This window comes from Typopeltis vanoorti, chromosome 3 (assembly GCF_054136105.1).
Source record: "Typopeltis vanoorti isolate ZY-2024b chromosome 3, IOZ_Tvanoo_1.0, whole genome shotgun sequence".
Classification (NCBI taxonomy): domain Eukaryota; kingdom Metazoa; phylum Arthropoda; class Arachnida; order Uropygi; family Thelyphonidae; genus Typopeltis; species Typopeltis vanoorti.
The window spans coordinates 102,893,626-102,918,691 of NC_143551.1; the positions used below are offsets into that span (position 1 = coordinate 102,893,626).

The following is a 25,066-nucleotide window of genomic DNA, read 5'->3' on the forward strand; positions in this document are numbered from 1 at the left end:
ATGTTTTTCAATAATACAACTTCTACTGTTGCAATCATATTCTGTCCTATACTTTTATGAAAGTTATTCTCTCCCAAACATTTTACATTACACACACACACACACACACACACACACACACACACACACACACACACACACACACACACACACACACACACACACACACACACACACACACACACACACACACACACACACACACACACACACACAAAATTACATAAGATTCCCAAACTTTCGGAGCCTGTGTAGCTCAGTGGATGTGATGTGATGTTTACATTTCTCAATGTTAAACTGCCCGAAATGCACTTTTAAGTTCAAGTCTAGTCGACGAGAAGAACTTTTACTAAGCATTTTTTTATCGGTTCCCGAGTTAGGGGTTCACTGGCACGGGTAAAGCGGGTTTTTTCTCAAAGAAACTTGGGTTTTTCATCCAGACATTAAAAATATTGTGTTAGGGTTAAGGACCACAAGATGGCGAGACTTGTTGAGCGATCTCTTCACTGTGGACTGCTTAAATTAGTTAAAAACTTAGGGCTATCACTAATTTAAAGTGGAGTTTCAACTGCCGACTCATTCTCCAAAAGATATATAGGGTTAAAACAGCCTTGCCTACTTCCTATATGGGAATAAAAGGCATGACCTGCTTTTTTTAACTCAGTGAGTTTCCTCTAATAGTCTGATTTTGTATTCTTTTCTGATCTCTTATCTGTACTGAAAATGCATCATCTTATGATAGGTTTACTAATATACATCCCCAATATCAATTTTTTTCATTTAGTTGTTTATCATTGATATGATTAATTTATTCATTAAAATTCCTCTGGATTTGTCATTACACCCTGAGAAATATATCTTCCAATACTTGGTCACTTGAAAGTAATTTTACTGTTTCACCTGCACTATTTCAATTAGAGTTGTCTATACCTTGTGTTAATTTAAGATCTTATATAATATTTCGTGCATTCTCCTAATATTTTTCAATGCACCCTGTTACTTTCAGAAATGTCGGTTCGCTGTCTGCACTAGTTTAGAGTAGCATGGCTACCTTCTTTGCATTCATAATCATCTAATGTAATGATGGGTTGCAACGTTTGGTCCACGAATTCCCCCTCCTCCTCCTCCTCCTCATTATTATTATTATTATTATTATTATTATTATTATTATTATTATTATATGTTAACGGCGGTGGCTCTTGCATCCTCTGCACTTAGTTCATTGAAGTCAGACTTATGTTCAAGTCTAGTCGCCGACTGGAAGAACTTTTACTGTCTTTCTTCGACCGATTCCCGAGTTAGTTGATCTCTGGCACAGGCAGGTGGGTTTTTTATCCAGTAAACTCAAGAAAATCGACCCTAGTACCCACATTATTTCAGACAGTAACATATCTTGTTAGGGTTAGGTACCAAGAGATGGCAGCACTTGTTTGCCAGCATCTTCATCGGTGGCTGCTATAATTCATGATAGACTTGGGCCAGCTATCTCTGATTGCCTACCGGTGGAGACTGAACTATCCACTCAGTCTCCAAAAGCTAGATAGGGTATAAAGGCCTCACCTACTCCCTATAAGGGAATAAAAGGCGTTAGCTGATTTTTTCAAAAACGGCGGAAATTATCCCTCACCTCAGTTAACTCTCGAGTTGTCTTATTTCCTCCTTACATTAATTTCTTCTTTTAATTCACACGACCGCAATTTTCAAAATGCATTTCATATCTACCTCTATATTTGATGATGACAGCTAATGAAAATAAATGAATGAATATATATATATATATATATACACAGACAAACAATCAAGTTTGCGCCTGCACGTATTGCGAGTCTAGCTGACCCTCAAACTCAAAGTAGTGCAAGTCAAGGCAACTCATGATAAAGGTAGAATAAGCTCTGATCACTATGCTTAATATTTATCCTTAATGCATAGCCCATCTCCTTGAGGAGATGTATGATGCTATGCATTAAAGGCAAGGGGACCACTACCCAGACCGGTTTCGACCTTTATTGAGGTCTCATCAGTGGGAGCCAGGCTAAAAATACAAAGATTTTAATAATATTTTACCAGAACAAGTTACCATAAGGTGTTTTCACCTTATTAAATAAAAATCTCATGTTAGTTTGGGTGTAGGATTTGCATGTTGAGGTGCTACCGTGGAAATTCATGTGGAGAGTCTAGCTTCTGAATGTTTTTGTGCAGATTTAATTTCCAGTTGATGCTTGAAACTCCGCACTCATCTTGTCAGCCGATGACTGGTGGTTTTTACATATTATCCTTCGCAGCACCCTACAGTCACGTTTGATGAGGGTGGTGGGTCATCCAGTTGGTTAGGGAGTTTAAGGCAGCGTTACTAAAAATTTAAATAAGCATTAAAAACTATACACATTGAGTATTAAGAATGTAGTAAGAAATGGAAAATTGGAGCTGGAAATAATTTGTGATTCCTTTTTAAATCAATGAAATTATGAAAATTCTGTGAATCTGAGGAGTGTACATGATCGTCCCCATAATAGGATGTAGAAAAAAAATCTACAATCTAAACGATAGGATAACAAAATACCTCGCTTTCATCAAAATCAAAAATTATGCAGTCTATCCCACTTTTAATTGCTCATAAATGATAGTTTATGGGTTACTTTTATTTTATTTTAAAGCAGGAGGTGTTGCTTCGATAGCAATGGCTGCCCATGTGTACTCCATGTGCAAACTGGAGCGGTATTACTCTCCGTTATGTTGTATTGATTTATTGTAGTTATTCGAAAGAATTGTGAGCTTATATCAAATAAAGTAGAATAAATTTGGTATAATAGCATTCGCTGAGCTGTAATTGCTGAAACTAGTCTGTCTCCAAGATAATGTCTTATTGCCGGCAAATGGGTATGTATGAAGCGGTGTCTTGCATCACTGATTTTCAAATTTTACTTTGTACCGACAGTCAAGTTAGCATAATTTCAAAACACTAGTAAAGATTAAAAAGAACGAGTTGTACAATAGTAGTAAATAACTACTTTTTAATGCTGTGTTTATGGTGATTTCTTACTCCCGAACGTTAAATAAAGAATACATTTATTTAGTTTTTCACTGGTTTCTTTTATCTTTCTCCGGTTTTACTGTATTGTATTCAGCCATTTGGTAAAAATATTTGTTTTTGTGTTATTTGTAGTTGGGAAACTATCTTTGATAAAGATACTTTAAGAACTATGTCAATTTTAAGGAAAAAGAAAACAGATGGATTATTAAAAATTATATGTGGTCCTTGGAATTAACCTGGCTTTAAATATAGTGGCATTCTTTGAGGTGGATAATAAGGGATAAATATCCAACCTATTGACTCATTGAGTATACAAGTAGTGTCTCATTTAGAGATGCTGCCAAAGAAGCATTAGAAATACATGCTAATTTTTCCTGATGGTATTGTCACAAGGCATGCTGGCAAAAAATCACACACTTCAGATTTGGTGGGTGACTGTTGCTGGTGGCCAAGTGTTAAAAGCATAGGAGCATAGCTGGATGAGTATCTTTCTTTTTTGAGGGTGGGGGGGGGGATAATAGAGGAGGAAATTGAAGAAAATGAATGTAGTTGGAATTAAGGAGAGGTGGGTACACAGAACATTGGGATCTTTAGGTGGTAGTAAAAGTTACCAGTCTTCTATTTTGCAGTCAGTTGACAGGTGGAACAGCATTTGATCAAGAAGGAATATGTTGGACATTTTTTCATTAATGTGAACGGATTGATTATCGACAAAAAGAGCTTGTCTTGAACAGCTAGTTTCTTAAAGTGTAATATTATCTCATACAGACCTCAGATGATGACCCATTATCTTTCTATTATTATTAACGATACCTCTAAGGAGTCCAAAGACTCATTGAGGGAAGGCACCTACTCTATAATGCCCTGTCTCCACCACTCAGTCCATCAACTACAATGAACTGCAACTACCATCATCATCTACACCAATGTCATCTACCTGCCCACTGCCACCATTAATATTTTCACAGACAATCACAAACATCCATGCCCATGGCAGGATTTGAACCCGCAGCCTTTTGACTGGAGAGCGGATATGCTAACCACTCAGCCAAACAAGTAGGATATATGGAAATGTTGCTTCAAGAGAAGCACAATTTCTATGAAGCCCTGAAATAATTCTCTGCCTTTATGGTAATTGAAAGTACTAGCAGCCCAAAAGAAACAACTTAAGCACAAAACTTTACACCACCCATCTGACTAAAGAAAAATGTCATAAGAAGAATAAAAATATCTCAAAAACATCTTGGGTTTAAAAAAAAAAAAACAAACAGGCAAGTCAAGTACAGTCATCTCTCACTTTAGCAAACACAAACATTGTTAGTGGTTTTAGTTTTTAGAGACTGCAAATTTTATAGTGGATAGTTTGCAGTAGTGAAGTTTGTATTATAACATTGTACCTATAGAGAGTCTTTAGTCAGGATTTTTTAGTAGTCTCTATTAGTAATCAATTGTTATAATGGTGTTTACTGTACGGAGAAGGAAGTTGGCTGCAATTTAGAAATGAGTACTTGATTGACATTTTAAATAATTAGTAATGGTGCAGCTTTTATTATGGTATTGAATGAATTTCAAAGAGCAGATTTTATTATTATGAACACATTTCCAAGGACTCATATTAAAGCTTAAATACTTCTCTTTCCTTGAATACATTTATTAAAGGTGCATTTACAAATCTAATGGCATCTATTCATACTAGAAAAATTGATCAAAATGAGAATTCAAGAATGGATAGATAAAAATATTATATTGTATGAGAGGCAATGTTGTTTTGTGAAGGGTCAGTCAGTCATGCCTTAGTAATTTACTATATTTTTATAATAGAGTAACAGCAGAGTTGGATAAAGGAAATGGTTACATGATGATTCTGCTGGATTTTGCAAAGGAATTTGACAGAATAACACATGGAACTCTGTTATGCAAATTAGAACAAATGGGGATGGATATTGCACTGGTTAAGTGGATAAGCGGGTGGTTGCTGGACAGATATCAAAAAGTGGTATATGGAGGGGCAGAATCAAGGCAAACACAAGTGACTAATGGTGTGCGCAAGGTTCAGTGCTGGGACCATTGCTGTTTAATTTGTACATAAAAAATATAGGAAATAACCGAAAGCAAATATTCAGTTGTATGCTGATGATGCAAAATTATTATTATTATCTAAGCTCCAGGGAGTCAAGGACTCATCAAGGAAGGCTATAAGTATAAATCATCCAAACCACAACTATCATACTTAAATTCATTCACACTAGATATACTCACTACCCCTAAAGGCAAACTATTCCGCTCACTCATTGCTCTGTGAGAGAAAAACCTAGCTCTTATCCCTTTCTTGACTGTGAGAAAACTTAACTTCCATGGAAACTCCATGTTCTCTCCCGAAAAATTTCATCACCTCATTTTCATGAACCTCTAACTCTTCATCCAATGTGCACCCTGTTATATACACCTGGTTGATATATCTTAGCAAAATGAGCACTCATTAATTGAACAATCTCATTAGCTTCCAAATCTCAAGTATCATCTGTATTGAATAAAGTTATTCTTTCATGTTCATTCTTTCTTTTGCTTGCAGCATAACAATAAAATTTTTTTGAATTGCCTTTAGCTTGCATGGCCAATTTCTTTTCATACTCCAATTTAGCTTTCTGCACAATACTCATTACTTTTCTGGCCTGAGCTTTATATATTTCATAACTACTCTCACTCTTATTCTCCTGATATTCTTTCCACATCATCATCATCTTCTTGTAGATCTCTTCCTTAATAAGGTTGCACATCCATTTCACTTCCAACTTATTTATTCTTCGAACACTAGGGATACGTTCAGATACTGCCTCGTTTAAGCACTTTTTCAACGATTCCCATGTATTGACGACATTTTTCCCATTCAGTAACTGATACTATGGGACTAAACATAGTATTCTCCTATGTTGATCATAATTTACAGCTTTGTAGTTCAGTGTGTAACCTATTCTAATTGGAGCATCAACATAATTAGATACTTCCCAAGAAATCACTATCACCAACTGGTGGTAAAATAGCCATATTCTTGACAGAGATTCCTTTGGATGCTATGAGCAAATCCAACGCTCTTTGACCTAGAGTTCCTTCTTTCACATGCTGCTTGAGAAAATTGTCTTGCAACAACTCAGTAAATTCCTCTTCTTTCCTATCGTGAGATTTCTTTTTTACCCAATCAATATTTGGAAAATTAGTCATCCATAAAGCTAAATTGTTGATGCATTTCTTTGTCCCCTTCAATTGAGCCACCAGGTCTGTAGCAACACCCCCACCATATATTTCATTCTGTTAATCTCCACTTCACACCAGATATTCATATTCACTGCTACATGGGACATTGTTTTCTTGTGTTTCTACCCTAACTGGACTTCAGTCATCTGATATCATTAGTAGTACTCCTCCTCTTCTAGCTCTTCTGTCATTCCTTAAAATAGTATACCCATTACACTTAATCCACCAGGTTTCACTAATAGCAACAACCTTTAGGCCTCATCATATTCAGTAACGCAATGAATTCAATTCCTTTGTTTCTGATGTTTCTGGCATTTGCATATAGACATAATAAATTGCCCCACCTGGCCTATTCTTATAATTAGATATGCAGTCTATTTGGTCTTGTTCTAGAACTTTCTCTTTTCCCTCCCTACTCAAAAAGATTCGAACCCAAAACATATTTTTCCACCCTTTTGCCACATACATAACATCCCAGACGAGTCTTTGACTCCATGAGGTCTTGGGTAATAATAATGACCATGTTCAAAGACATTCATATCTTTATCATGTTTGCATACCATAACTGATCCTTCACACACATTTTTCACATTCCTTCCTTGATCTACTTTCCCTGACTCTGCATTAGGTCTCATACCAAGAAGTAATTTTTCCAGGCTCCTGATGCCAAATGAATTCAGGTGCAAATTAAGTAGAGTAATAGTTAATCAAGACAATGTGAAGAGCTTGCAGGATGATTTAAATAGTATTTTTATGGCTATTTAGCCTATTTTTGTTGAGGAGTGCCCCTTTTATAATGTCATTGGCTTTTTACTCAAATTTTAGGACATTACTGATGTTTTATATAGACAGATATATGAAGAATATATAGGAGAAATAATTTGGACATACCTTTTGTAGGATGTTGCTGGCTGTCTTCTTATTCAGCGGCATCCCGGTGTGTGCCGGGATGTCGCCATCTTCTGTTAAAAAGAAGTATGATTGAAAGGAAGGGGGGGGGAGATGCGAGGATAGAGAGAGAGAGAGATGTGAGAGAATCGGGGGGGAGGATCTTATCCCATTATATCCTTCCCCTTCCCCAAAAATTTTCATTTTCATCCCCTCCCAAAGTATTCTCTGCCCATCTTTAATAATATAAAAAACCAGGTTTTTCAAAAAGTTCACACACCCTTGCCTCACCAATAATTCTCTCACCTCTCTCTATCCCCCACATTTTCCAACCCCCCCTCCTTTCAATCATGCTTCCTTCCTTTTAGCAGCAGATGAATGTATATCATTACATGCTAGGATGCCACTGAATAAGAAGACAGCCAACAACATCCTACAAAGGTATGTCCAAATTATTTCTCATATATATTCTTCATATATCTGTCTATATAAAACATCAGTAATGCCCTAAAATTTGAGTAAAAAAAAGCCAATGACATTATGAAATGGGGCACTCCTGAACAAAAATAGGCTAAATAGCCATAAAAATAATATTTTCTTAGAGAAGTAACAAATTAATTTTCACAGAAATAATACCAATGATTTAAATAGGATGTCAGTATGGGCAAAAGATAATGGGTGTCAATTTAATGTGGAGAAATGTAAAGTTATGCATTTTGGGATAAATAGATCACAAGCTGTGTATCACATTGATGGCACTGTACTCCAGGAAATAGACGAAGCTAGAGATTTAGGTTAAGATAGTCCATAAGATTACTTTGGTGTTGAAGAACGTTATTAACAAGTAGAGATGAGGAAGTTATTCCTATTTATAAGGCCTTGATACATCCACATGTGGATTACTGCTCAAGTCTGGTCTCCTGGATTTCTTGAGGATGAAGAAGTAGTGGAGAAGACTCAGAGGCAAGTGACCAAGAAAGTGAGTGGTCCATGGAATTCTCCCTGTGAAGATAGATTGAGGGTATGTGGATTGCAGAAGTTGGCAGATAGGAGAAAAAGAGTGGATATGATAGAAACATTTAAGTTGCTTAAAGGGTTTTATAGGATTGATGCAGGGGAAATGTTCCAGCTGGAGGGGTCAGAACAAGGGGGTCATCCCTGGAAGTTGAATACAGGTGTGATTAGTAGGACTAGATTATGAGGACTAGATTTTTTGCTTGAAGAGTTGTATATGAATGGAATGAGTTGTCAGAGTCAGTTGTGAGTGAATCAAGGAGAGGTATGATAGATTGTGTGGATAATTTGGGTCTCTCACAATGAGCCTTTGGACTCCATGTAGATGCCCGTACAACAATAACAATATCAACAACTGGATCTGGTGCATATCATTCTGCCTGAGCACTATCCTAAACTAGTCATCCTGGAAGTGGGAACTCCTCCTCCATATACACAGCAATAAGGGTGCAAGAAAAAAAAATTCAAGGTGCTTTCTCATCCACATTGTTGAAGCCACTGTCAATCTAGGAAATGTGCTGCTTATTAGTACAACTGATCATCACATAGACTGCATGCTGGATGAGTAAGGGAGAGCCCCTTGATTTTGTCTTGCATTTGAATTTATCTGTTGTCAGATTTCGTTACTTGTTATGATCTGGATCCCATAGTAATCAAAAATTAATGAAACATCATATTGGTATTATATTTCAGCACACTTTTTATTCCTTTTCATTAATTATTACTCAATAATTAGAGAGTACTTAATTGTGAAGTTGAGCATCGATTAACGAGGAAAAAATTTCATATTTTTCTTGCATCTTGTAATGACAGTCCCATTCAAATTTGAGACCTGAGAAATGCTCATTGTTTTTTATTTTTTATTTTTTTTATTTTTTTTTAATTTTTTTTTTTTTAATATATAATTCTTTCACATTTACACACCTGAAGGGTGCCTGTACACATACCCACTTGTATCTCGCTACCAGTAGCCCTAGTTTCCTTAATTTTGCACTTCTGGTTTTTCACTGAACAACATTCTCCAGGCACCCAAAGCCATTCATGTGGAACAGATTTGTAGTTTGGTATTAACTGTATGCTATGCTTTGTACACATTCTGCACATTTAACTAACAGACGTACAGTGTTCTCTTCTTTTTCATTTTTTCTAGTAACTTTTATTGTCTCTCATTCAATACTTTGTCACCTTTCAAATCATTTCTACCCCTGCCAAAACAAGCAGTTCTTTCATTTTCCTTCCTTGCATTTTAACAGCATCACTAATATCCTTTATCTGCACTTGAAAAACATTTTAGTTTGATCACCTGCGTTTGATTGATAGCAGCTTTAGCTTCCCCTAATGGGTACTAACAGGGTGCAGGAACGAGAGCAACTGTTACTCTCGTTCCTGCACCTAGTAACTGTCGAACCACCTAAAAACTCTCCAGAGACAAGACTTCAACAATGGCTTACACTATACCCTGAGAATAATACTGGTATTCCAACAGCTGAACATCTTCCACATGGTGCCCACTTGGACTGAATACTTGGAAAAGCCGCAACAGATTTCGAACAACAGGACGCTGCAAACAAAACCTCATCAAATGGGGCTACCTCACTGAACCAGATAATTGTGAGTGTGGGACAACCCAGTCCATGGAACATCTTCTTTCTTGTCCCTTTCTTCAATCACCTTGCACAAAAGAGGATCTTATATCCTGCACAGAAAGAGCAGTTGATTGTGCAAGATGCTGGAGGATCATCTGACATATTTATTGTATATAACTTATGTATGGTTTCTTTTTTCATATTTTACTTATTATTCCCTGTATAATTCACCTCTCAAATTTAAGCTGTTCTCCTTTGTAATGTATCCTAATTTGTTATAAATAATGTTGTACACTTACTTATTACTGTACTACTTGTGTTTGGATACAAAATAACTTGAAAAACATGGTTTCATTACCATACAAAACTTTCCCCTTTATCCTATATTTCTTTCTCTTCCCTTTTACCTCTTCTTTCTAATGTTTACATTAGAAAGAAGAGGTAAAATGAAATATGAAATCATTAAACTATTGTTTAATTTTGTCTGTGCTGGTGGTTTGTTTCCGTTATTTTTACAAATATAATCAACATAAGAGTACATATGCTCGGATATCACAGAAGTTTTCTGCTTTTGGTCTTTTTTAAAATGAAATCTCCCTATATTGATTGCTTTTGCAACTCTTTCAGTTTCACCAAATGATATGAAGTGGAGAGTGGTGGTGAGAAGGATATTTCTTAGAAGAGGAAACCTTCAAGTTATGGACTCGGTTACACATAGCATATGACATCTACAATGCATTTAGAACAGTTATGATTTATAGGTGTGAAGAAAGAATTGAGTGGTAGGAAAATAGTAAGGATTGGTTTTTATTCTGTGGATAAATAAACATTTTGTTAAATCACTGCAAATAGCAAATGCTTAATTCTTCTAGCCCTGCCTGTGAAATTAGTATGGGTGCTCAAGTATTCAGAAATACTCAAGTACTCCACTGTTTAGAAATTTTGACACCAGAGAAAAATCATTTATCTGGGATAGAAAGTTGAAGTTCTGAATGATATAGTTTGGGAGTATACAGATGACAAACAAACTTGATGGTATGAAACAAGGAAATTTCAAGTCGAAGATACAAAGGGGAGGACTGAAGCTATAGATAGTTCTCTGCAGCCATGTAATGAGCATACAAATATACAAACACTCACATTTATGGTAGAAGGAATACATTATGTAGTTTGAGAGATAGTTTGATAATTGAGATTTTGGTAGGATTAGAAAACTGGGGTTTATGATTAATTGGAAGTGTGGAGTTCATTTATGTCGTTGAGCCTGTATATAGTTGTAAATGGACAGAAATTTTTTGTTGTGTTTTTGTCAAAGGTATCTCCCACTTCACGCCAAAAGGGAAACCTTTTTTTGTTGTTTGTAGTTCTTGCAGTAAAAGTTATGGGAATATGAACAGCAGTTAGCTAATGAAGCCAAAAAGAATCCTAGGGAATTCTTTCGATATGTAGCCAGCAAAAGAAAGAATGATTATGGAAGGGTGACATTGATTGGAGAAAAGGAGGGCAAGATTGTGCCACTTCATAAAGGAGATGATCAAACTCGAGCATCAAACTATTGGCCTATCTGTGTGTCAGGTGTTGTGGTTAAGTTGTTGGAGAAGCTTGTGAGAACTAGGATCCAGAGTTGGGTTGACAACAATGGTATTATCTTTGATGGACAGCATGGATTTGCTAAAGGGAGGTCATGTTTTCGTAATCTATTTATTACTATAAGGTGACTGCTTTTATGGACAGAGGAGAATGATACACAGTAATATACTTAGATTTTGCAAAGGCTTTTGATAGAGTTCCTCATGATAAGTTGACAGTCAAACTAGAGCAGATGGGGGTTGAATATTAGATTAGTGCATTGGATTGGAGACTGGCTATCTGATAGGTATCAACAAGTTCTGTATGGGGTGCGATACCCAGGAAAAGGAAAGTCACTAGTGAAGTGTCTCAGGGGTCTGTTTTAGGGCCATTACTGTTTAACTTGTATATTAATGATATTGGTGAAGATTTGGATGGAGATATTCAGTTGTTTGCAGATGATGCAAAGTTGGGATGAACCATAAAGAGCAGTGAAGATGTTGTGGCCTTACAAGAAGACTTGAATAAATTGAGTGATTGGGCACGGAAATGGGGATGTGAGTTCAATGTTGCAAAATGTAAGGTTTTAAAATTTGGAAAACAAAGATGGGATGCAGAATTTATGCTTGGTGAGAATATATTGTTGGAGGTACAGGAAATAAGAGATCTGGGAGTGATACTGGATAAGGATCTAAAATTTAGGGGACACATAGCCAAAATTGTGAAGACAACACAAAGGCTTCTGGGAATGATGCAGAGGACACTGACGTGTAGAAGTAGGGAGATTCTTGTTCCATTGTATAAGGCTTTGATTAGGCCACACATGGACTATTGTGCCCAGATTTGGTCACCGAGCTTTCAGAAGGATGAAGAGATGTTGGCAAGGGTCCAAAGGAGACTGACTAAGGTAGTTTCTGACCTCTGAAATGTCAAGTATGAGGAAAGATTGAGAAGATGTAATTTGCAGAGCCTGGTGGACAGGAGGAAGAGGGGAGATATGATAGAGACAAGTTGGTAAGGGGTTGTTATAGGTTGTCAAAGACTGATCTGGGGGAGTGAGAGGCAGGTTTTTTCGTGCAGAGTTGTGAATGATTGGAATGCCTTGCCTGAGAGTGTCATGTTTGCTAGGAGTTTGAGTGTGTTTAAGACACGGTATGATGAGATGTGTGTGTGTGTGATAAAATGATCTCCCAGATCAGTCTTTGACTCCATGAGGTCTTGGGGTAATAATAATAATAGAATTTAATGTGCTGCTGTTTTCTGCAGAGCGAGAGAGAGATCAAAGCCTGTTTGAGCCATAATGTAGTCTAGGTGGTAAGTAATCATTATCACTTACTATCAGTTGAGAGCCCTTATAGAAGAGGAAGTGGACAGCAAGATCATATATTAAGCTGGTCATTTAATCTCCTAAAGATTTATCATTAGTTCTGTTGGGCACTGCTCTAGTGTTCACTATTGCATCCACAATATGTTTGTCTTATTCTTTAAGAAAATCACCCACAGTGAACATCTTTAACCCAAGGCTCCTCTTCTTGGAAACCTAAACAGGACTTCTGTTGCTTTAGGCTTCTGGCAGGCAACAGTTGTCTCATCAGACGTATAACTCATCTAGAAGATCAAAATGGCATTTGTCTCAGCTAGAAAACACATGCACTGTAGATAGTAATACTCATTTTCATCAAGCCCCTTTTGTTGAAACATAACAACAGAGGAGTTGCATGTTATGCTGAAGCTGTTTCACTTTTGATAAGTTGCACTGTTACCAAATTGATCTTCATTGCTCAAACTTTATTGCTATCACTAATATTAAATTGAGGTTCTGAATTTGAAAATTGGAAATAACATTTATAACAAATGAATTTTTTTATATAATGCATTTTTGAAATTTTGTTCTTATTAAATACAGTCATCTATATATTCTGCTCATTGATATTATTTTTCAATTTAGGTAAAGATCAAGTAATATTTGTTACAAAAGAAGATCATGAAACACCAACTGCAGTGACTTTACAGGAGGATGAGAATGATGAACCAAGAGGCAAGTATATATATATATATTACACAGAGTAATAAATTGAAGAGTTTTGTTGTATCTTGAATCAAAGTAGGTAACTCTGGTTAAGTTTAATGTGCTGAATTCAAATATGAGCTTAACATTTTCTTCTTACCCTCTAGTTTTTCAGAAATTAAAAATGCATTGATGTGCCATTTGACATGAAGCATTTTGATGTAGGCAAACATCAAAATGGAGAAATTGAAGAACGAGGCTTATTTGTGCTTGTGGTTCCACAGGAAGTTCTACTAAAGAAGCAGCAGAAGAATTTTTTCAAGTAATTTGAGAAGGTAACTGATATAAAGAAAAAGGAGAACTGTCCTTGTTGAAATATGTCTAAATAGCAGAGTAGGAAATGAACACCATACATACAGAAATATTTTGAAAAAATTTGGAGAAAAGAGCAGAGCTAATTATGTTAAGTAATACTGTATTTTCTGTTCAAGACATGGATTAGTCATTACTAATACCATATTCGAACACAAAGATATGAATAAATTCACGTGAGAAGACACAAAAAATATGAAAGGCATATTTTTTTTGTGTCAAACTCAAAGTCAAATGTGAATTTGTGCACATCTTTGTTCTGGAGGGTACTGGAAATACTTAAAATGGAGGAACAGGTACTGTGAAAGAAATCAAAGATGGTAAAGATAGCCTAGAAACTGAAGAAAAGATATTCTAAATATCTAGAGCAATTACTTTGAAATAAATGAAACAAGAAGTAACAGAACAGAATCAGGAAATATTCAAGAGGAATGTAGTTAAGTGTACATATCAATACTTGAGGTAAAAACAAGCCATTAAAAAGCAAAATGTGGAAAGACAGCTGGAGTAGTTTTCATCTGAAATTGTTCAAACATGGTAGTATAAAACTTTTACAGTAGCTCACTACATAATTCAGAAGGCCTAGTCAGGGTGACATTCCTGATGATTGGAGTACAGATCTCATGGTTCCCATCTGTAAAAATAAAAGTGAATATAAGAATTACAGACGAATTTCCTCGCTGGGATTTTAGGTAAGATTTATGCAAGCTGAAGATGCTAAGAAAAATAGTGGAAGGGAAACTTAAAGAAGAACAAGCTGGAATTCAGGCCAAATAGAGGTTTTCAGAATCAGATTTTAAATTTAAGGCAAATAGTTGAGAATAATGGGAATATAACAGGGATCTGTATTTAAATTTTGTAGATCGGGAAAAGGTGTATGACAAAGTGCCAAGAGAGAAGCAGTTCAGACATTGTGATTATACTGTGTGAAACAGGACTTGAAAACAGATATTGAGCAAGGAGATATAGAAAGATGGTTTGCTGTAAAATCAAGTGTATGACATGAGTGCACATTATCTCCACTGTTATTCATGTATATAGTTCACATTATGAAGGAAAGTGGTATTCAGCATGATATCGAACTTGGAGATGTTAATCTTAGCTGTTTACTTTATGCTGATGATATTATACTCTTAATTTAAATCAGGTGCAACTTTGCAGGATTGCTTAACTAAATAGTATAACTGCTCTAGCAGACATGCATGAAATTAGCAATAAATAATTATGAAGATAGTCTAGAACATTCAAAACATCAAATCCATCTGAATGTAGAATCTATAGAACAATAAAACATATTGGCTATGTAGGTACAATATTTGATGAAAAAATAAATATGGAAACAGACGTTGGAATCAGTAAGGCTGGTGTGGGGTCAGCTGAATAAATTTATCTAGCATAAGAGAGAATTTAGTCAAAACTGTAAAATAGTAGACGGTGTTCAGACAGTTTAAACACCATAGCAGACAGTTTTATGTTATGAAAGCTGAGAGCTGGGTTAGAAACAAAGTCGTTGATCAATAACTGGAGACCACAATTATGACAGTTCTAAAAAAAAAAATTAGATTAAGTGGTCATATGGCACTTATGATAGAATCATATTGAAAATAAAGACAAAAATTAAGATTTAACATTGTTAGCATTAAAAAATTTGTGATCAGAGCTAACCTTAGGTGGTATACTCACTTAAGCAGAATAGGAAAGGAAAGATTTGGGCATTAGATATTTGATGTGAGGGAAAAGATTCAGAGAACAACCTCAATCTAGATAGATTGATGCAATTAGAAGTTCCTTAGACGACCAAAATGTATGATCTCACATTATTTTACTCTTGACTGATAACACAAATTTAGAGGAAAATTTTCCTTGGGTAGTATCCTACACCACATGATGGTACATACCAGGTATTTGATGATATTTTCTTTTGAAGAGAATAAACACAAGATATATTTAAAAAATACAAAAAAAACTCTCTTGAGAACCAGAGGATATCTAGATGTCATTATAGTCTTATTTGGAAGAATGAGAATATAAATAAACAAAACACGAATCTATGAAGAAATCAGATCATATAGAGATAAAAACAGATGAAGTATTAAACAAGATAAAGACACAAATAAAATAAAGAAAAAATTCAAAATATAATCAATAAATGATTGGTTCCGAAAATGAAGGATATATAAAAAAAAAAGGATAACAAAGATAAAGAGATACTGAGAAAGACTGAGGCAAAGATGGAGGGATAGTCTCAAAACTATCAGTGCCATAAACAGAAGAAAAACAACACTTAATCCTGTTGTGAGCTAACTATTTAAATGACTCAGGTACATTTTAAAATATCTGTACAGGGCTTCAGAAATACAACTTAAATCTTCTTCTTATTGTGCTATCTTCTATCGAAGGTCAGCGACCATCTTGGCGAACAAACCGCGCTCTTGTGCTAATCTGAGCAGTTGTGCGCTGCTCTTTCCTGTCCACGTCTTGATGTTGTCAAACCATGATATTCTTTTTCTTCCTCTAGTTCCTTTGCCATCAATTCTTCCTACCAAAATAGTTTGTAGAAGTTGGTATTTGCTGTTTCTCATGATGTGTCCAAGATATGATGTTTTTCGTTTCTTGATTATTTGTACAAGATGTTTAGCTTTGCCAATGGATTTTAAGACATCTTCATTGGTAATTTTTTCTGTCCATGATATCTTTAGCATTCTTCTGTATAGCCACATCTCAAAGGCTTCGATTTTCTTGATGGTTGTCGCCTTCAATGTCCATGTTTCAACTCCATAGAGCAGAATAGACCACACGTAGCATTTCAGCATTTGGCATCTGACTTCCATGTTTAGGTCTTTATTGCAGAATAGTGTTCTCATTTTCATGAAGGACTGCCGTGCAACTTCAATCCTTGTCTTTATATCTATTTCTGGATCCCACCGTTCATTAAGCCAACAACCAAGATATTTATATCTTGACACTTGATCAATATTTTTCCCATTGAGTGTCAGTTTCATTGATGAGGCTGGATGTTTGCTGATGATCATGTATTTTGTCTTGTTGATGTTTATATTTATTCCCATTCTTTGGCTTTCTATGTATACTCTGTCAATGAGTTTTTGGAGATCCATAATGTTATCTGCAATTAGCACGGTGTCATCTGCATATCGTAGGTTGTTAACAATCTTTCCATTTATTGTGATTCCCTCTGGACATTCTTCCAATGCTTTTTTAAAGATTACCTCTGCATATATGTTGAACAGGAGTGGTGAGAGCACACATCCTTGTCTCATTCCTCTTTTGATGTTAATATCACTGGTGGTAATGTTGTCTAATTGAACGGTAGCTGACTGATTCCAATACAGATTTGTTATTAGTCTTATGTCTTGTTCGTCTAGCCTTATTTGTTGAAGGATTTCTATTAAGTTGGTGTGTCTGACTTTGTCGAATGCTTTTTCAAAATCTATGAAACACATAAAGACAGATTTCTGTTGTTCTCTGCATTTTTGTATCAATATTTGGGTACAGAAAAGGGCCTCTCTAGTACCAAAACCATTCCGAAAGCAGAATTGTGTTTCACTTAGAGTTTCTTCACTTTTTCTATAAATGCGATTCTGAATTACTTTCAAAAATATTTTTAATGTTTGGCTCATTAGACTAATAAGTCTGAAGTCACCACAGGAATTCGCTTTGGGTTTCTTTGGGATAGTGATAAATGTAGATTTGAGCCAATCTGATGGAAATTCATCACTTTCATATATTTTATTAAATAGTTTTTCAAGAAGTTTGATGTTATCTGGTTCGATTAATTTTAAAAATTCTGTTTGCACACCATCTGTCCACTGGCTTTTCCTGTTTTACTTGTTTGTATAGCATTCTCTATTTCGCATTTCATGATTGCTGGTCCTTGAATGTTATCTTTTATATTTATAGGCTTCTGTCTAGTATCATTGAAAAGTTCTGTTACATATTTTATCCAAATCTGTGCTTAATTCTCTTCTTCTAGAACTATTTTTCCATTTTCGTCTCTTAGAGACACTATTTGCTTTTTCCTCAGTTTTCTGGAAATTTCGTTGATTTTCTTATACAGATTGAAATTATCATGTTGTTTCTGAAGCAGTTCAATTTCAGTACATAAATTTTTCATCCAATTTTCCTTGGCTTCTTTTATTTTTTTCTTGATGATGTTATGTGTTTCTGTATACCTGGCTAGGTCTTTGTTTTTATACAATCTTCTTGTATCAATAAGAGAAAGAATCTCATCTGTCATCCATTCCTGTTGTTTTATATTATTCACATAACCTACATCTTCAATACTTGTTGTTACGATGGCATTCTTTAAGCTATTCCAAAGAGATTCCACACTTTTATTTTCTTCTATGTTAATCTGTTGTAATCGCAGGTTAAGCTGTGTCTTGGCACTTTTATTTATGTTTGGGTCTTTCAGTTTTTCTACATCAATTTTCTTTTTCTTCTTTTGTGATTTTTTAGCTGATTTTAATCTAAGACGTACTTCTGCAACTATGGGATTGTGGTCTGATGAGATATCTGCTCCAGGATAAGTCTTTGCACTCTTTATACTACTGTGGAATCTTTTATTTATCAGTATATAATCAATTTGATTTCTGACAATATTATGTTGGTTATCTTGAGGCGATTTCCAAGTGTACAGTCTTCTGGGTCGAAGTTTAAACCAGGTATTTGCTATTGTTAGATCTTCTTCCTGACAGAATTGAACTAGGCGATCTCCTCTGTCATTTCTGGTGCCTAACCCATGTTTGCCAACAATTTCTCCATCACCCCCTCTTCCCACTTTTGCATTGAAGTCACCCATCACTATGTTTATATCATGTTTCTTTGTTAGGTTTTTAATCTCTTTTAGGTGTTCATAAAACTCTTCAACATCTTCACTTTTGTCAGCTGTGGGTGCAAGCATGGATGATATTTATGTTAACTATGGTAAGGGTTTCCCTTAAGCTGTAACAGCATTATCCTTTCAGAAAATGGAATCCAATTTATTACTGATTTATTGATTTCTTCATCTACTATTACAGCTACACCATGTCGATGTTTGTTCTCATCATTCCCATAGTAATACATTGTCATATTATCTTGTTGACACTTTCCAGATCCTGGCCATCTTGTCTCGCAAATTCCCAAAATCCGGATGCCCAGCCTCTTCATTTCTCTTGTGGCATTTCTTAATTTGCCAGCTTCATACAGAGTTCTGACATTCCAAGTTGCAATTTTAAAAGTGGACACCATTTTCAGCCCGGAGATTCTTCGCACCCCTGTCCCATTTAAGGGACGCCGGGAACTTGTGGCCAATTGTAAGGGTTTGCTCGCCATGGTGGTTGTTCTGGAGATAAGGTAGAGCAGTAGTTTCTCCATTTGCTTTCTGCTCTGCAGTATTACAGACGTACACAATATAATCATATTGCCATCTGCAAATCTCTGATCACAAGTTTTTCCGTCGTCATTTGACTTCAACCTTGTATCAGTACTGACAATGCTGCTTCCCAATGTCAGGGGCGGTGACCCCTGCAGTTACTTATTTAATGGCGGCACTACTCGCCATGTCACCGAGTTGTCATTGGGCTTTGTGAGGTTTTAAGTGAGACAGAGTTGCCACTTCTGCTCCCCCACGCCCTGATAGCTCAGTCGCTGTTGGTCCACGGCTGCTTATTCGCCAGATTGCTCTGCTTATATCGCAGCTAACCTCCATATCTGAAGGCTGTTCCCCGATCCGCCACCTGGGGACGCATCTGGTAGTAGTTAGCTCTGCCCCGGGTATAACTTAAATCTACTAGCCACAAAAAAAAAATTTTACTCGCCCAATGTATCGGTCTGCTTTATATAAATATGAGTTGTTTGTTTTGTGTATTTTGTATAATTTGTTTATTTTTATCTCTATGTGATCTGCCAGCCTGGTGTTGGCCCGAGTGGTTAGTGTATCTGCTCTCAGCCTAAAGGCTTCGGGTTTGAATCCCACCATGGGCATGGATGTTTGTGATTGTCTGTGAAAATACTAGTAGTGGTGGTTGGTGGTAGATGGCATTGGTGTAGATGATGAAGGTAGTTGCAGTTGGTGGAGATGAAGAGTTGTAGAGTAGGTGCCCTCCCTTGATGAGCCTTTCGACTCCCATGGAGGTGTTACGTAATAATAATACAGTAGACGCCACTTATTGTGATCACTTTGGGACAGTCGCTTTTCGATAGCAATAACCGGCTGATAGCAAGGATATAAATAATGGCATCATTTATTTCAATTTATTGTTATGAACATTATTTAATTTATTGTTATAAACAACTTTTTTAATAAGCAACAACATAAAATTTATTTTAAAAACTTGTCTAGTGTTGTCTTTGAATATAGTAGTTCATGAATAAATTGCTTATACTCATAATGCCTTTTGAAGTTAGTCGCTCTGTGTTGCATACCACGGCAAAGTATTCATAGAGCTTCTTGCATCTGGACATTGGTTGGAGGAGCTTCTAAAATTTGTTCTTCTATACTTGTATTAGGCAATGTGGGATTTAGTCAACCAAATTGTATTCTTATTGGTTAAACCAAAATAAAAAATGATGGTACAACATGACAAAATTTCATGCTGGCTGGGGCGTCGCCCGGTTAAACAAGGCCCCCATTGTTTTCGCCAGGGAACCAGGGTGAACAATGAAAAGTCAGCTACTGGAACAAATCTGAAATCAACATCGCTAGAGTTAAAGATCAGTACTATCAACATAAGAAGCCTGAATCGCAAAGAAATGGAGCTAGCTGAGGAATTAGATAAGTACCAGATCGACATTATAGGGGTGACTGAAACAAAAAAGACAAAAACTGGTGAGATCTTTCTGAGCAATAAATACAAAATGTTATATTCAGGCAATGACAATCAAGGAAAAGAAGGAGTAGCCATAGTATTCAACACAAAATACGAGGCTAATCTTCTTGAATGGCAGGCAGTCTCAAGTAGAGTAATGTGGGCAAATATGAGAATGGGGAACTGAACAATGAGGCTTATTTGTGCCTATGGTCCCACAGAAGGTTCTACTAAGGTAGAAGTGGAGGAATTTTTTGAGGCTTTAGAAAAAGCAACTGACACAATGAAAAAGGAAAAGTTGGTTCTTGTTGGGGATCTAAATAGCAGAATAGGAAATGATTATGAGACATACAAAAATATTTTGGGAAAATTTGGAGAAAAGAGCAAAGCTAATAATAATGGCAAATATCTGTTGGATTTCTGCTCAGGACATGGACACATTATTACTAACACTATGTTCCAACATAAAAATGTGCACAAATTCACATGGAGAGAAGAGGCAACGAATAAGAAAAGTCTCATTGACTATTGTTGGATCCTACTTCTTCTCAATCTATACTTTGAATCCAATATATAGTTATTATGATGTTCTTTACTAGTTGATTGGTTGCAAGTTGATTTCTAACTCAAATATAAAGAAAATTTATATTTAAAGACTGCGCCACTTTATATCTGAATTAGTTCAAGAAATGAAGAAAAACCAACTCGCAACTACCTTTCCTTTATACGTTGTTATTATATATACTGGCCGAGTATATCTGACTTACTTAATTTACCCGCTTTAGTTTGAATATTTTATGAATGGTGCAGTAAAAGAGATTCAGGCAATATAGAACTTTTGATTAACGAAAACAAACATTTAATTTTAGAATCACAAATTTTACACTTAAGATCAAATCACTAATTAAGTTATTATAAACACTTCAGCCTTTCTGATAATACTGTCATACAAACTCAGACAATGGTAAATTTGATATATAAATATAATATCTCTATATACAGTCTTCTCACAGTTCCTTAAGTTCCAAATACAATAAAATCGCAGTAACACCACTTTACAAGCAAACACTTTTAAATTTACACTTCAGCTAATCTTCGCAATAGTTACTGTTAACATAAGGAAATTCTAAGATGAAACTCACACACTTCTCTGTATAGGAATATTAATGGTTGGAATAATCTTACTGATAATCTTCTATCTTCATCAACTTACACACAAACACTTTTTATAACCGTAAACACCTTTAACAATAAACGGCACTGATTAAAATAGATCTTCTAAGCATTAACTGAATTAATTCACGGTCACAATACACATAATCAGACATTCTTGCATGAAGCACTACTGATCACTCATGAATTAAGGCAATATACAATAATTCCTTATGTTGAGGTTTAATATGTACAGTTGTTCATTCCTCCTGCATTCAAATAATTCTTTAGGCACTATAATTCTAAATACAGCTAATGGCAAACTTCAACTTTACAGCCTCTACTATTCTTTAGTAACTTCGTGCTTTGCTTCAAGGTTCTGTATGTCCTTGAAAGGTCGGCACTGAAATTAAATCTCAACTCAAGTATCGCTAGCCTATTTAATGGTCTCTAAGCTGTTTTTCGTAGCTATAATTGTTATTCTACAAATTATTAGCTAACTGCTTCTCGACTAGTAGACTTAAATTAGCTGCTTGAGTAACTTGCTGACTTGCTATTATTACACTCTGATTCCCGAATGCCCAAAGCTCCGATTCCAACCCAATGCCAATCCTCTCTCTCTCTGTTTCCTCTCTCTCTCTCTCTATCTATCTAATCTCCCTATATTTTCAGCATTCTTCCCGCCTAAATTATTCTCGTGATTTCTTTCTAAAACTCTTATCCTCACGCCCTGTTCCAAACTCGCGCTCGCTTACATTACATACGTGTCCATGACAACCAAACAAAATATAATAAAATTGAGCTATTGCATAACGTTAAACTTCTACAAATAGGAATAAATAGAGAATATTTACATTTCAATTAATGCGCAGTTAAAATATTGAATACAAATTCTTATAACATAATCATAGTAATAATCAAAATAGCTTAATAATATTTAATACGGTCTTTTCATTATTAACACATATAACTTTGATTAAATAATTAAATGTTAGATTAAAGTAGTTATATGAATATTAAATTGTAAAATGCGTTGTTTACATTAAATAATATTTACAAGTCTAGTCTTTGTGATGGAAGATCATGTTGGATTCTGAAGCGAATAATAATTACTCCAATCTCTATATATTCAGAATCCAACACTATGTTATTGTTGATAGTGATGTTTTCTCCCTGGTGCAGGACACCAGAGTGTACAGAGGATTTGAAATTGGAAGTGATCACTATTTAGTCTTGAGCAGGATAAAATTGAATTTCATATTGAAAAGAATGATATGTAAGAAAGTTTTAAAGCAAATAAAAGTTGAGCAGCTCTCAGATGTGAACTGTAGACTAAAATACACAAAGATTATTGAAGAAAAAATGAAAGAGTTTGAGAACAGGAATCAAACCTTGGAGATTCAGTGGAGAATCAATCAGGGCCTTGAAGAAAGCCCTGATTGATTCAGCTAGAGAGGCATGTGGTGGTTGTCTGCAAGAATAGAAAAATCAGAACTCCATGGTGGACACAGGAAGTTAAAGAGGCAGTGAAGGAAAAGAAGAAAGCATATCAAACGTTCCTGGCAAATAAGTCAGCTTGTGCTCTTAGAGAATACAGAGACAAATCCAAGAAAGCTAAACAGTGTGTAAAACTAGCTATACAAAAGTCATGGGAGGACTTCGGCAAGAATATAGTAAATAAATATCAAGACGGTGGCAAAATATTCTGGATGTTGTTGAAGAAGCTTAGAAATGGAGGAAAGAGTGCTGTAAAAGGAGTTAGAGATGATAAGGGTGACATGAAAACTGGAGAAAAAGATATCCTTGAATTATGGAGTAATTACTTTGAAAAACTTATAAATGAAACAAGCAGTGATGACAGCACAGTGGTAAAAAAAAACACTGACCAGGCATGCAGTCAGGAATACATATCCATACTTGAAGTAGAAAAAGCCATCAAAGGCTTGAAATGTGGAAAGGCAGCAGGAGTAGATGATATTTGACCAGAAATGCTGAGGTATGGTGGTATAAAAATCTTACAGTGGCTGCACTGCATAGTTCAGAAAGCCTGGACAGAGGGACGAATTCCCGATGATTGGAGTAGAGCTCTCATAGTACCCATATATAAAAAGTGAAATAAAACTGAATGTGAGAATTTCAGAGGTATTTCACTACTGAGTGTTCCTGGCAAGATCTATGCAAATATACTTGAGAAACAATTGTGAAGAATTGTGGAAGAAAAGCTGGGTGAAGAACAAGCTGGATTCAAGCCAAATAGAGGCTGTCAGGTTCAGATCTTCACTTTACGAGAAATAGTCGAGAAAGCATGGGAATATAACAAAGATCTGTATTTAAGTTTTGTCGATTTGGAAAAGGCATATGACAAGGTGCCAAGAGAGAAGCTATTCAATATGCTACAGTTATATGGTGTCAATGGGGCATTATATCAAGCAATATATAGTCTTTATTTGAGTTGTAAGTCAGCAGTTAGAATTGAAGGAAGTACAGGAAGATGGTTTAAGGTTAAATCTGGTATGAGACAAGAATGTACATTATCCTCTCTGTTATTCATTATCTATATGGATCACATTATGAAGGAAAGTGGTATTAAACATGATATCAAAATTGAAGATGTTAATATCAGCCCTTTGCTTTATGCAGATGATGTTATACTTCTAAATAAATCCGCTACAAGTCTGCAAGATTTCTGACTAAATTGAATAACCGTTGTAATAGATATGGTATGAAGGTCAGCAATAAAAAGACAAAGACAATGAAAATAGGCAGAATCATTGAAAATGTCAACTGTGTTGTGAATGGAGAACCTGTGGAACAGGTAAAACATTTCAGCTACTTAGGCACAATTTTTAGTGAAGATAGTAAATTAAATATAGAAATAGACAACAGAATCAGCAAAGCTGGTATGGTAGGAAGTGAATTGAATAAATTCTTATGGAATAAGAGAGAAATTAGTCAGAACACTAAATTAGCTGTATACAAGACAGTGTTCAAACCAGTTTTAACTTATGGATCTGAGAGCTGGGTCAGAAGTAAAACACTTGACCAAAGACTAGAGACCGCAGATGAGAGTCTTGAGAAAGATTAGAGGCGTGAACAGATGGCATCAATGGCAATATCATATTAAAAACGAGGATACTAGGAAAGAACTTGACATTGTCTGCATCCAGGAATGCATTAGCAGAGCTAATCTCAGGTGGTATGGTCACTTAAACAGGATGGGCAAAGAAAGATTAGCAAAAACAAGAGGAAGACCAAGATATAGGTGGATTGATACGGTACAAAGTGCCTTAGATGATAGAAATATAAGATCTGATAATATTGGAGTCTTGACAAGTAACAGACTGATTTTGAGGAAAATTGTAGATAGGAAGTTAGTAATCATGTA

General features: G+C 35.6%; 1 protein-coding gene across 1 annotated transcript in view; it reads left to right on the forward strand.

Moving 5' to 3' along the window:
* Window positions 1-2,703: 2,703 nt before the first annotated feature.
* Window positions 2,704-25,066, forward strand: part of LOC150108434 (mitochondrial intermembrane space import and assembly protein 40-B) — a 45,007-nt gene continuing 22,644 nt past the window's right edge. Inside the window, exons 1-2 of the mRNA XM_090415845.1 lie at window positions 2,704-2,877; window positions 13,289-13,378. Coding sequence (XP_090271971.1) covers window positions 2,856-2,877; window positions 13,289-13,378 — 112 coding nt within the window. The 5' untranslated portion in view covers window positions 2,704-2,855. The remainder of the gene's footprint in view (window positions 2,878-13,288; window positions 13,379-25,066) is intronic.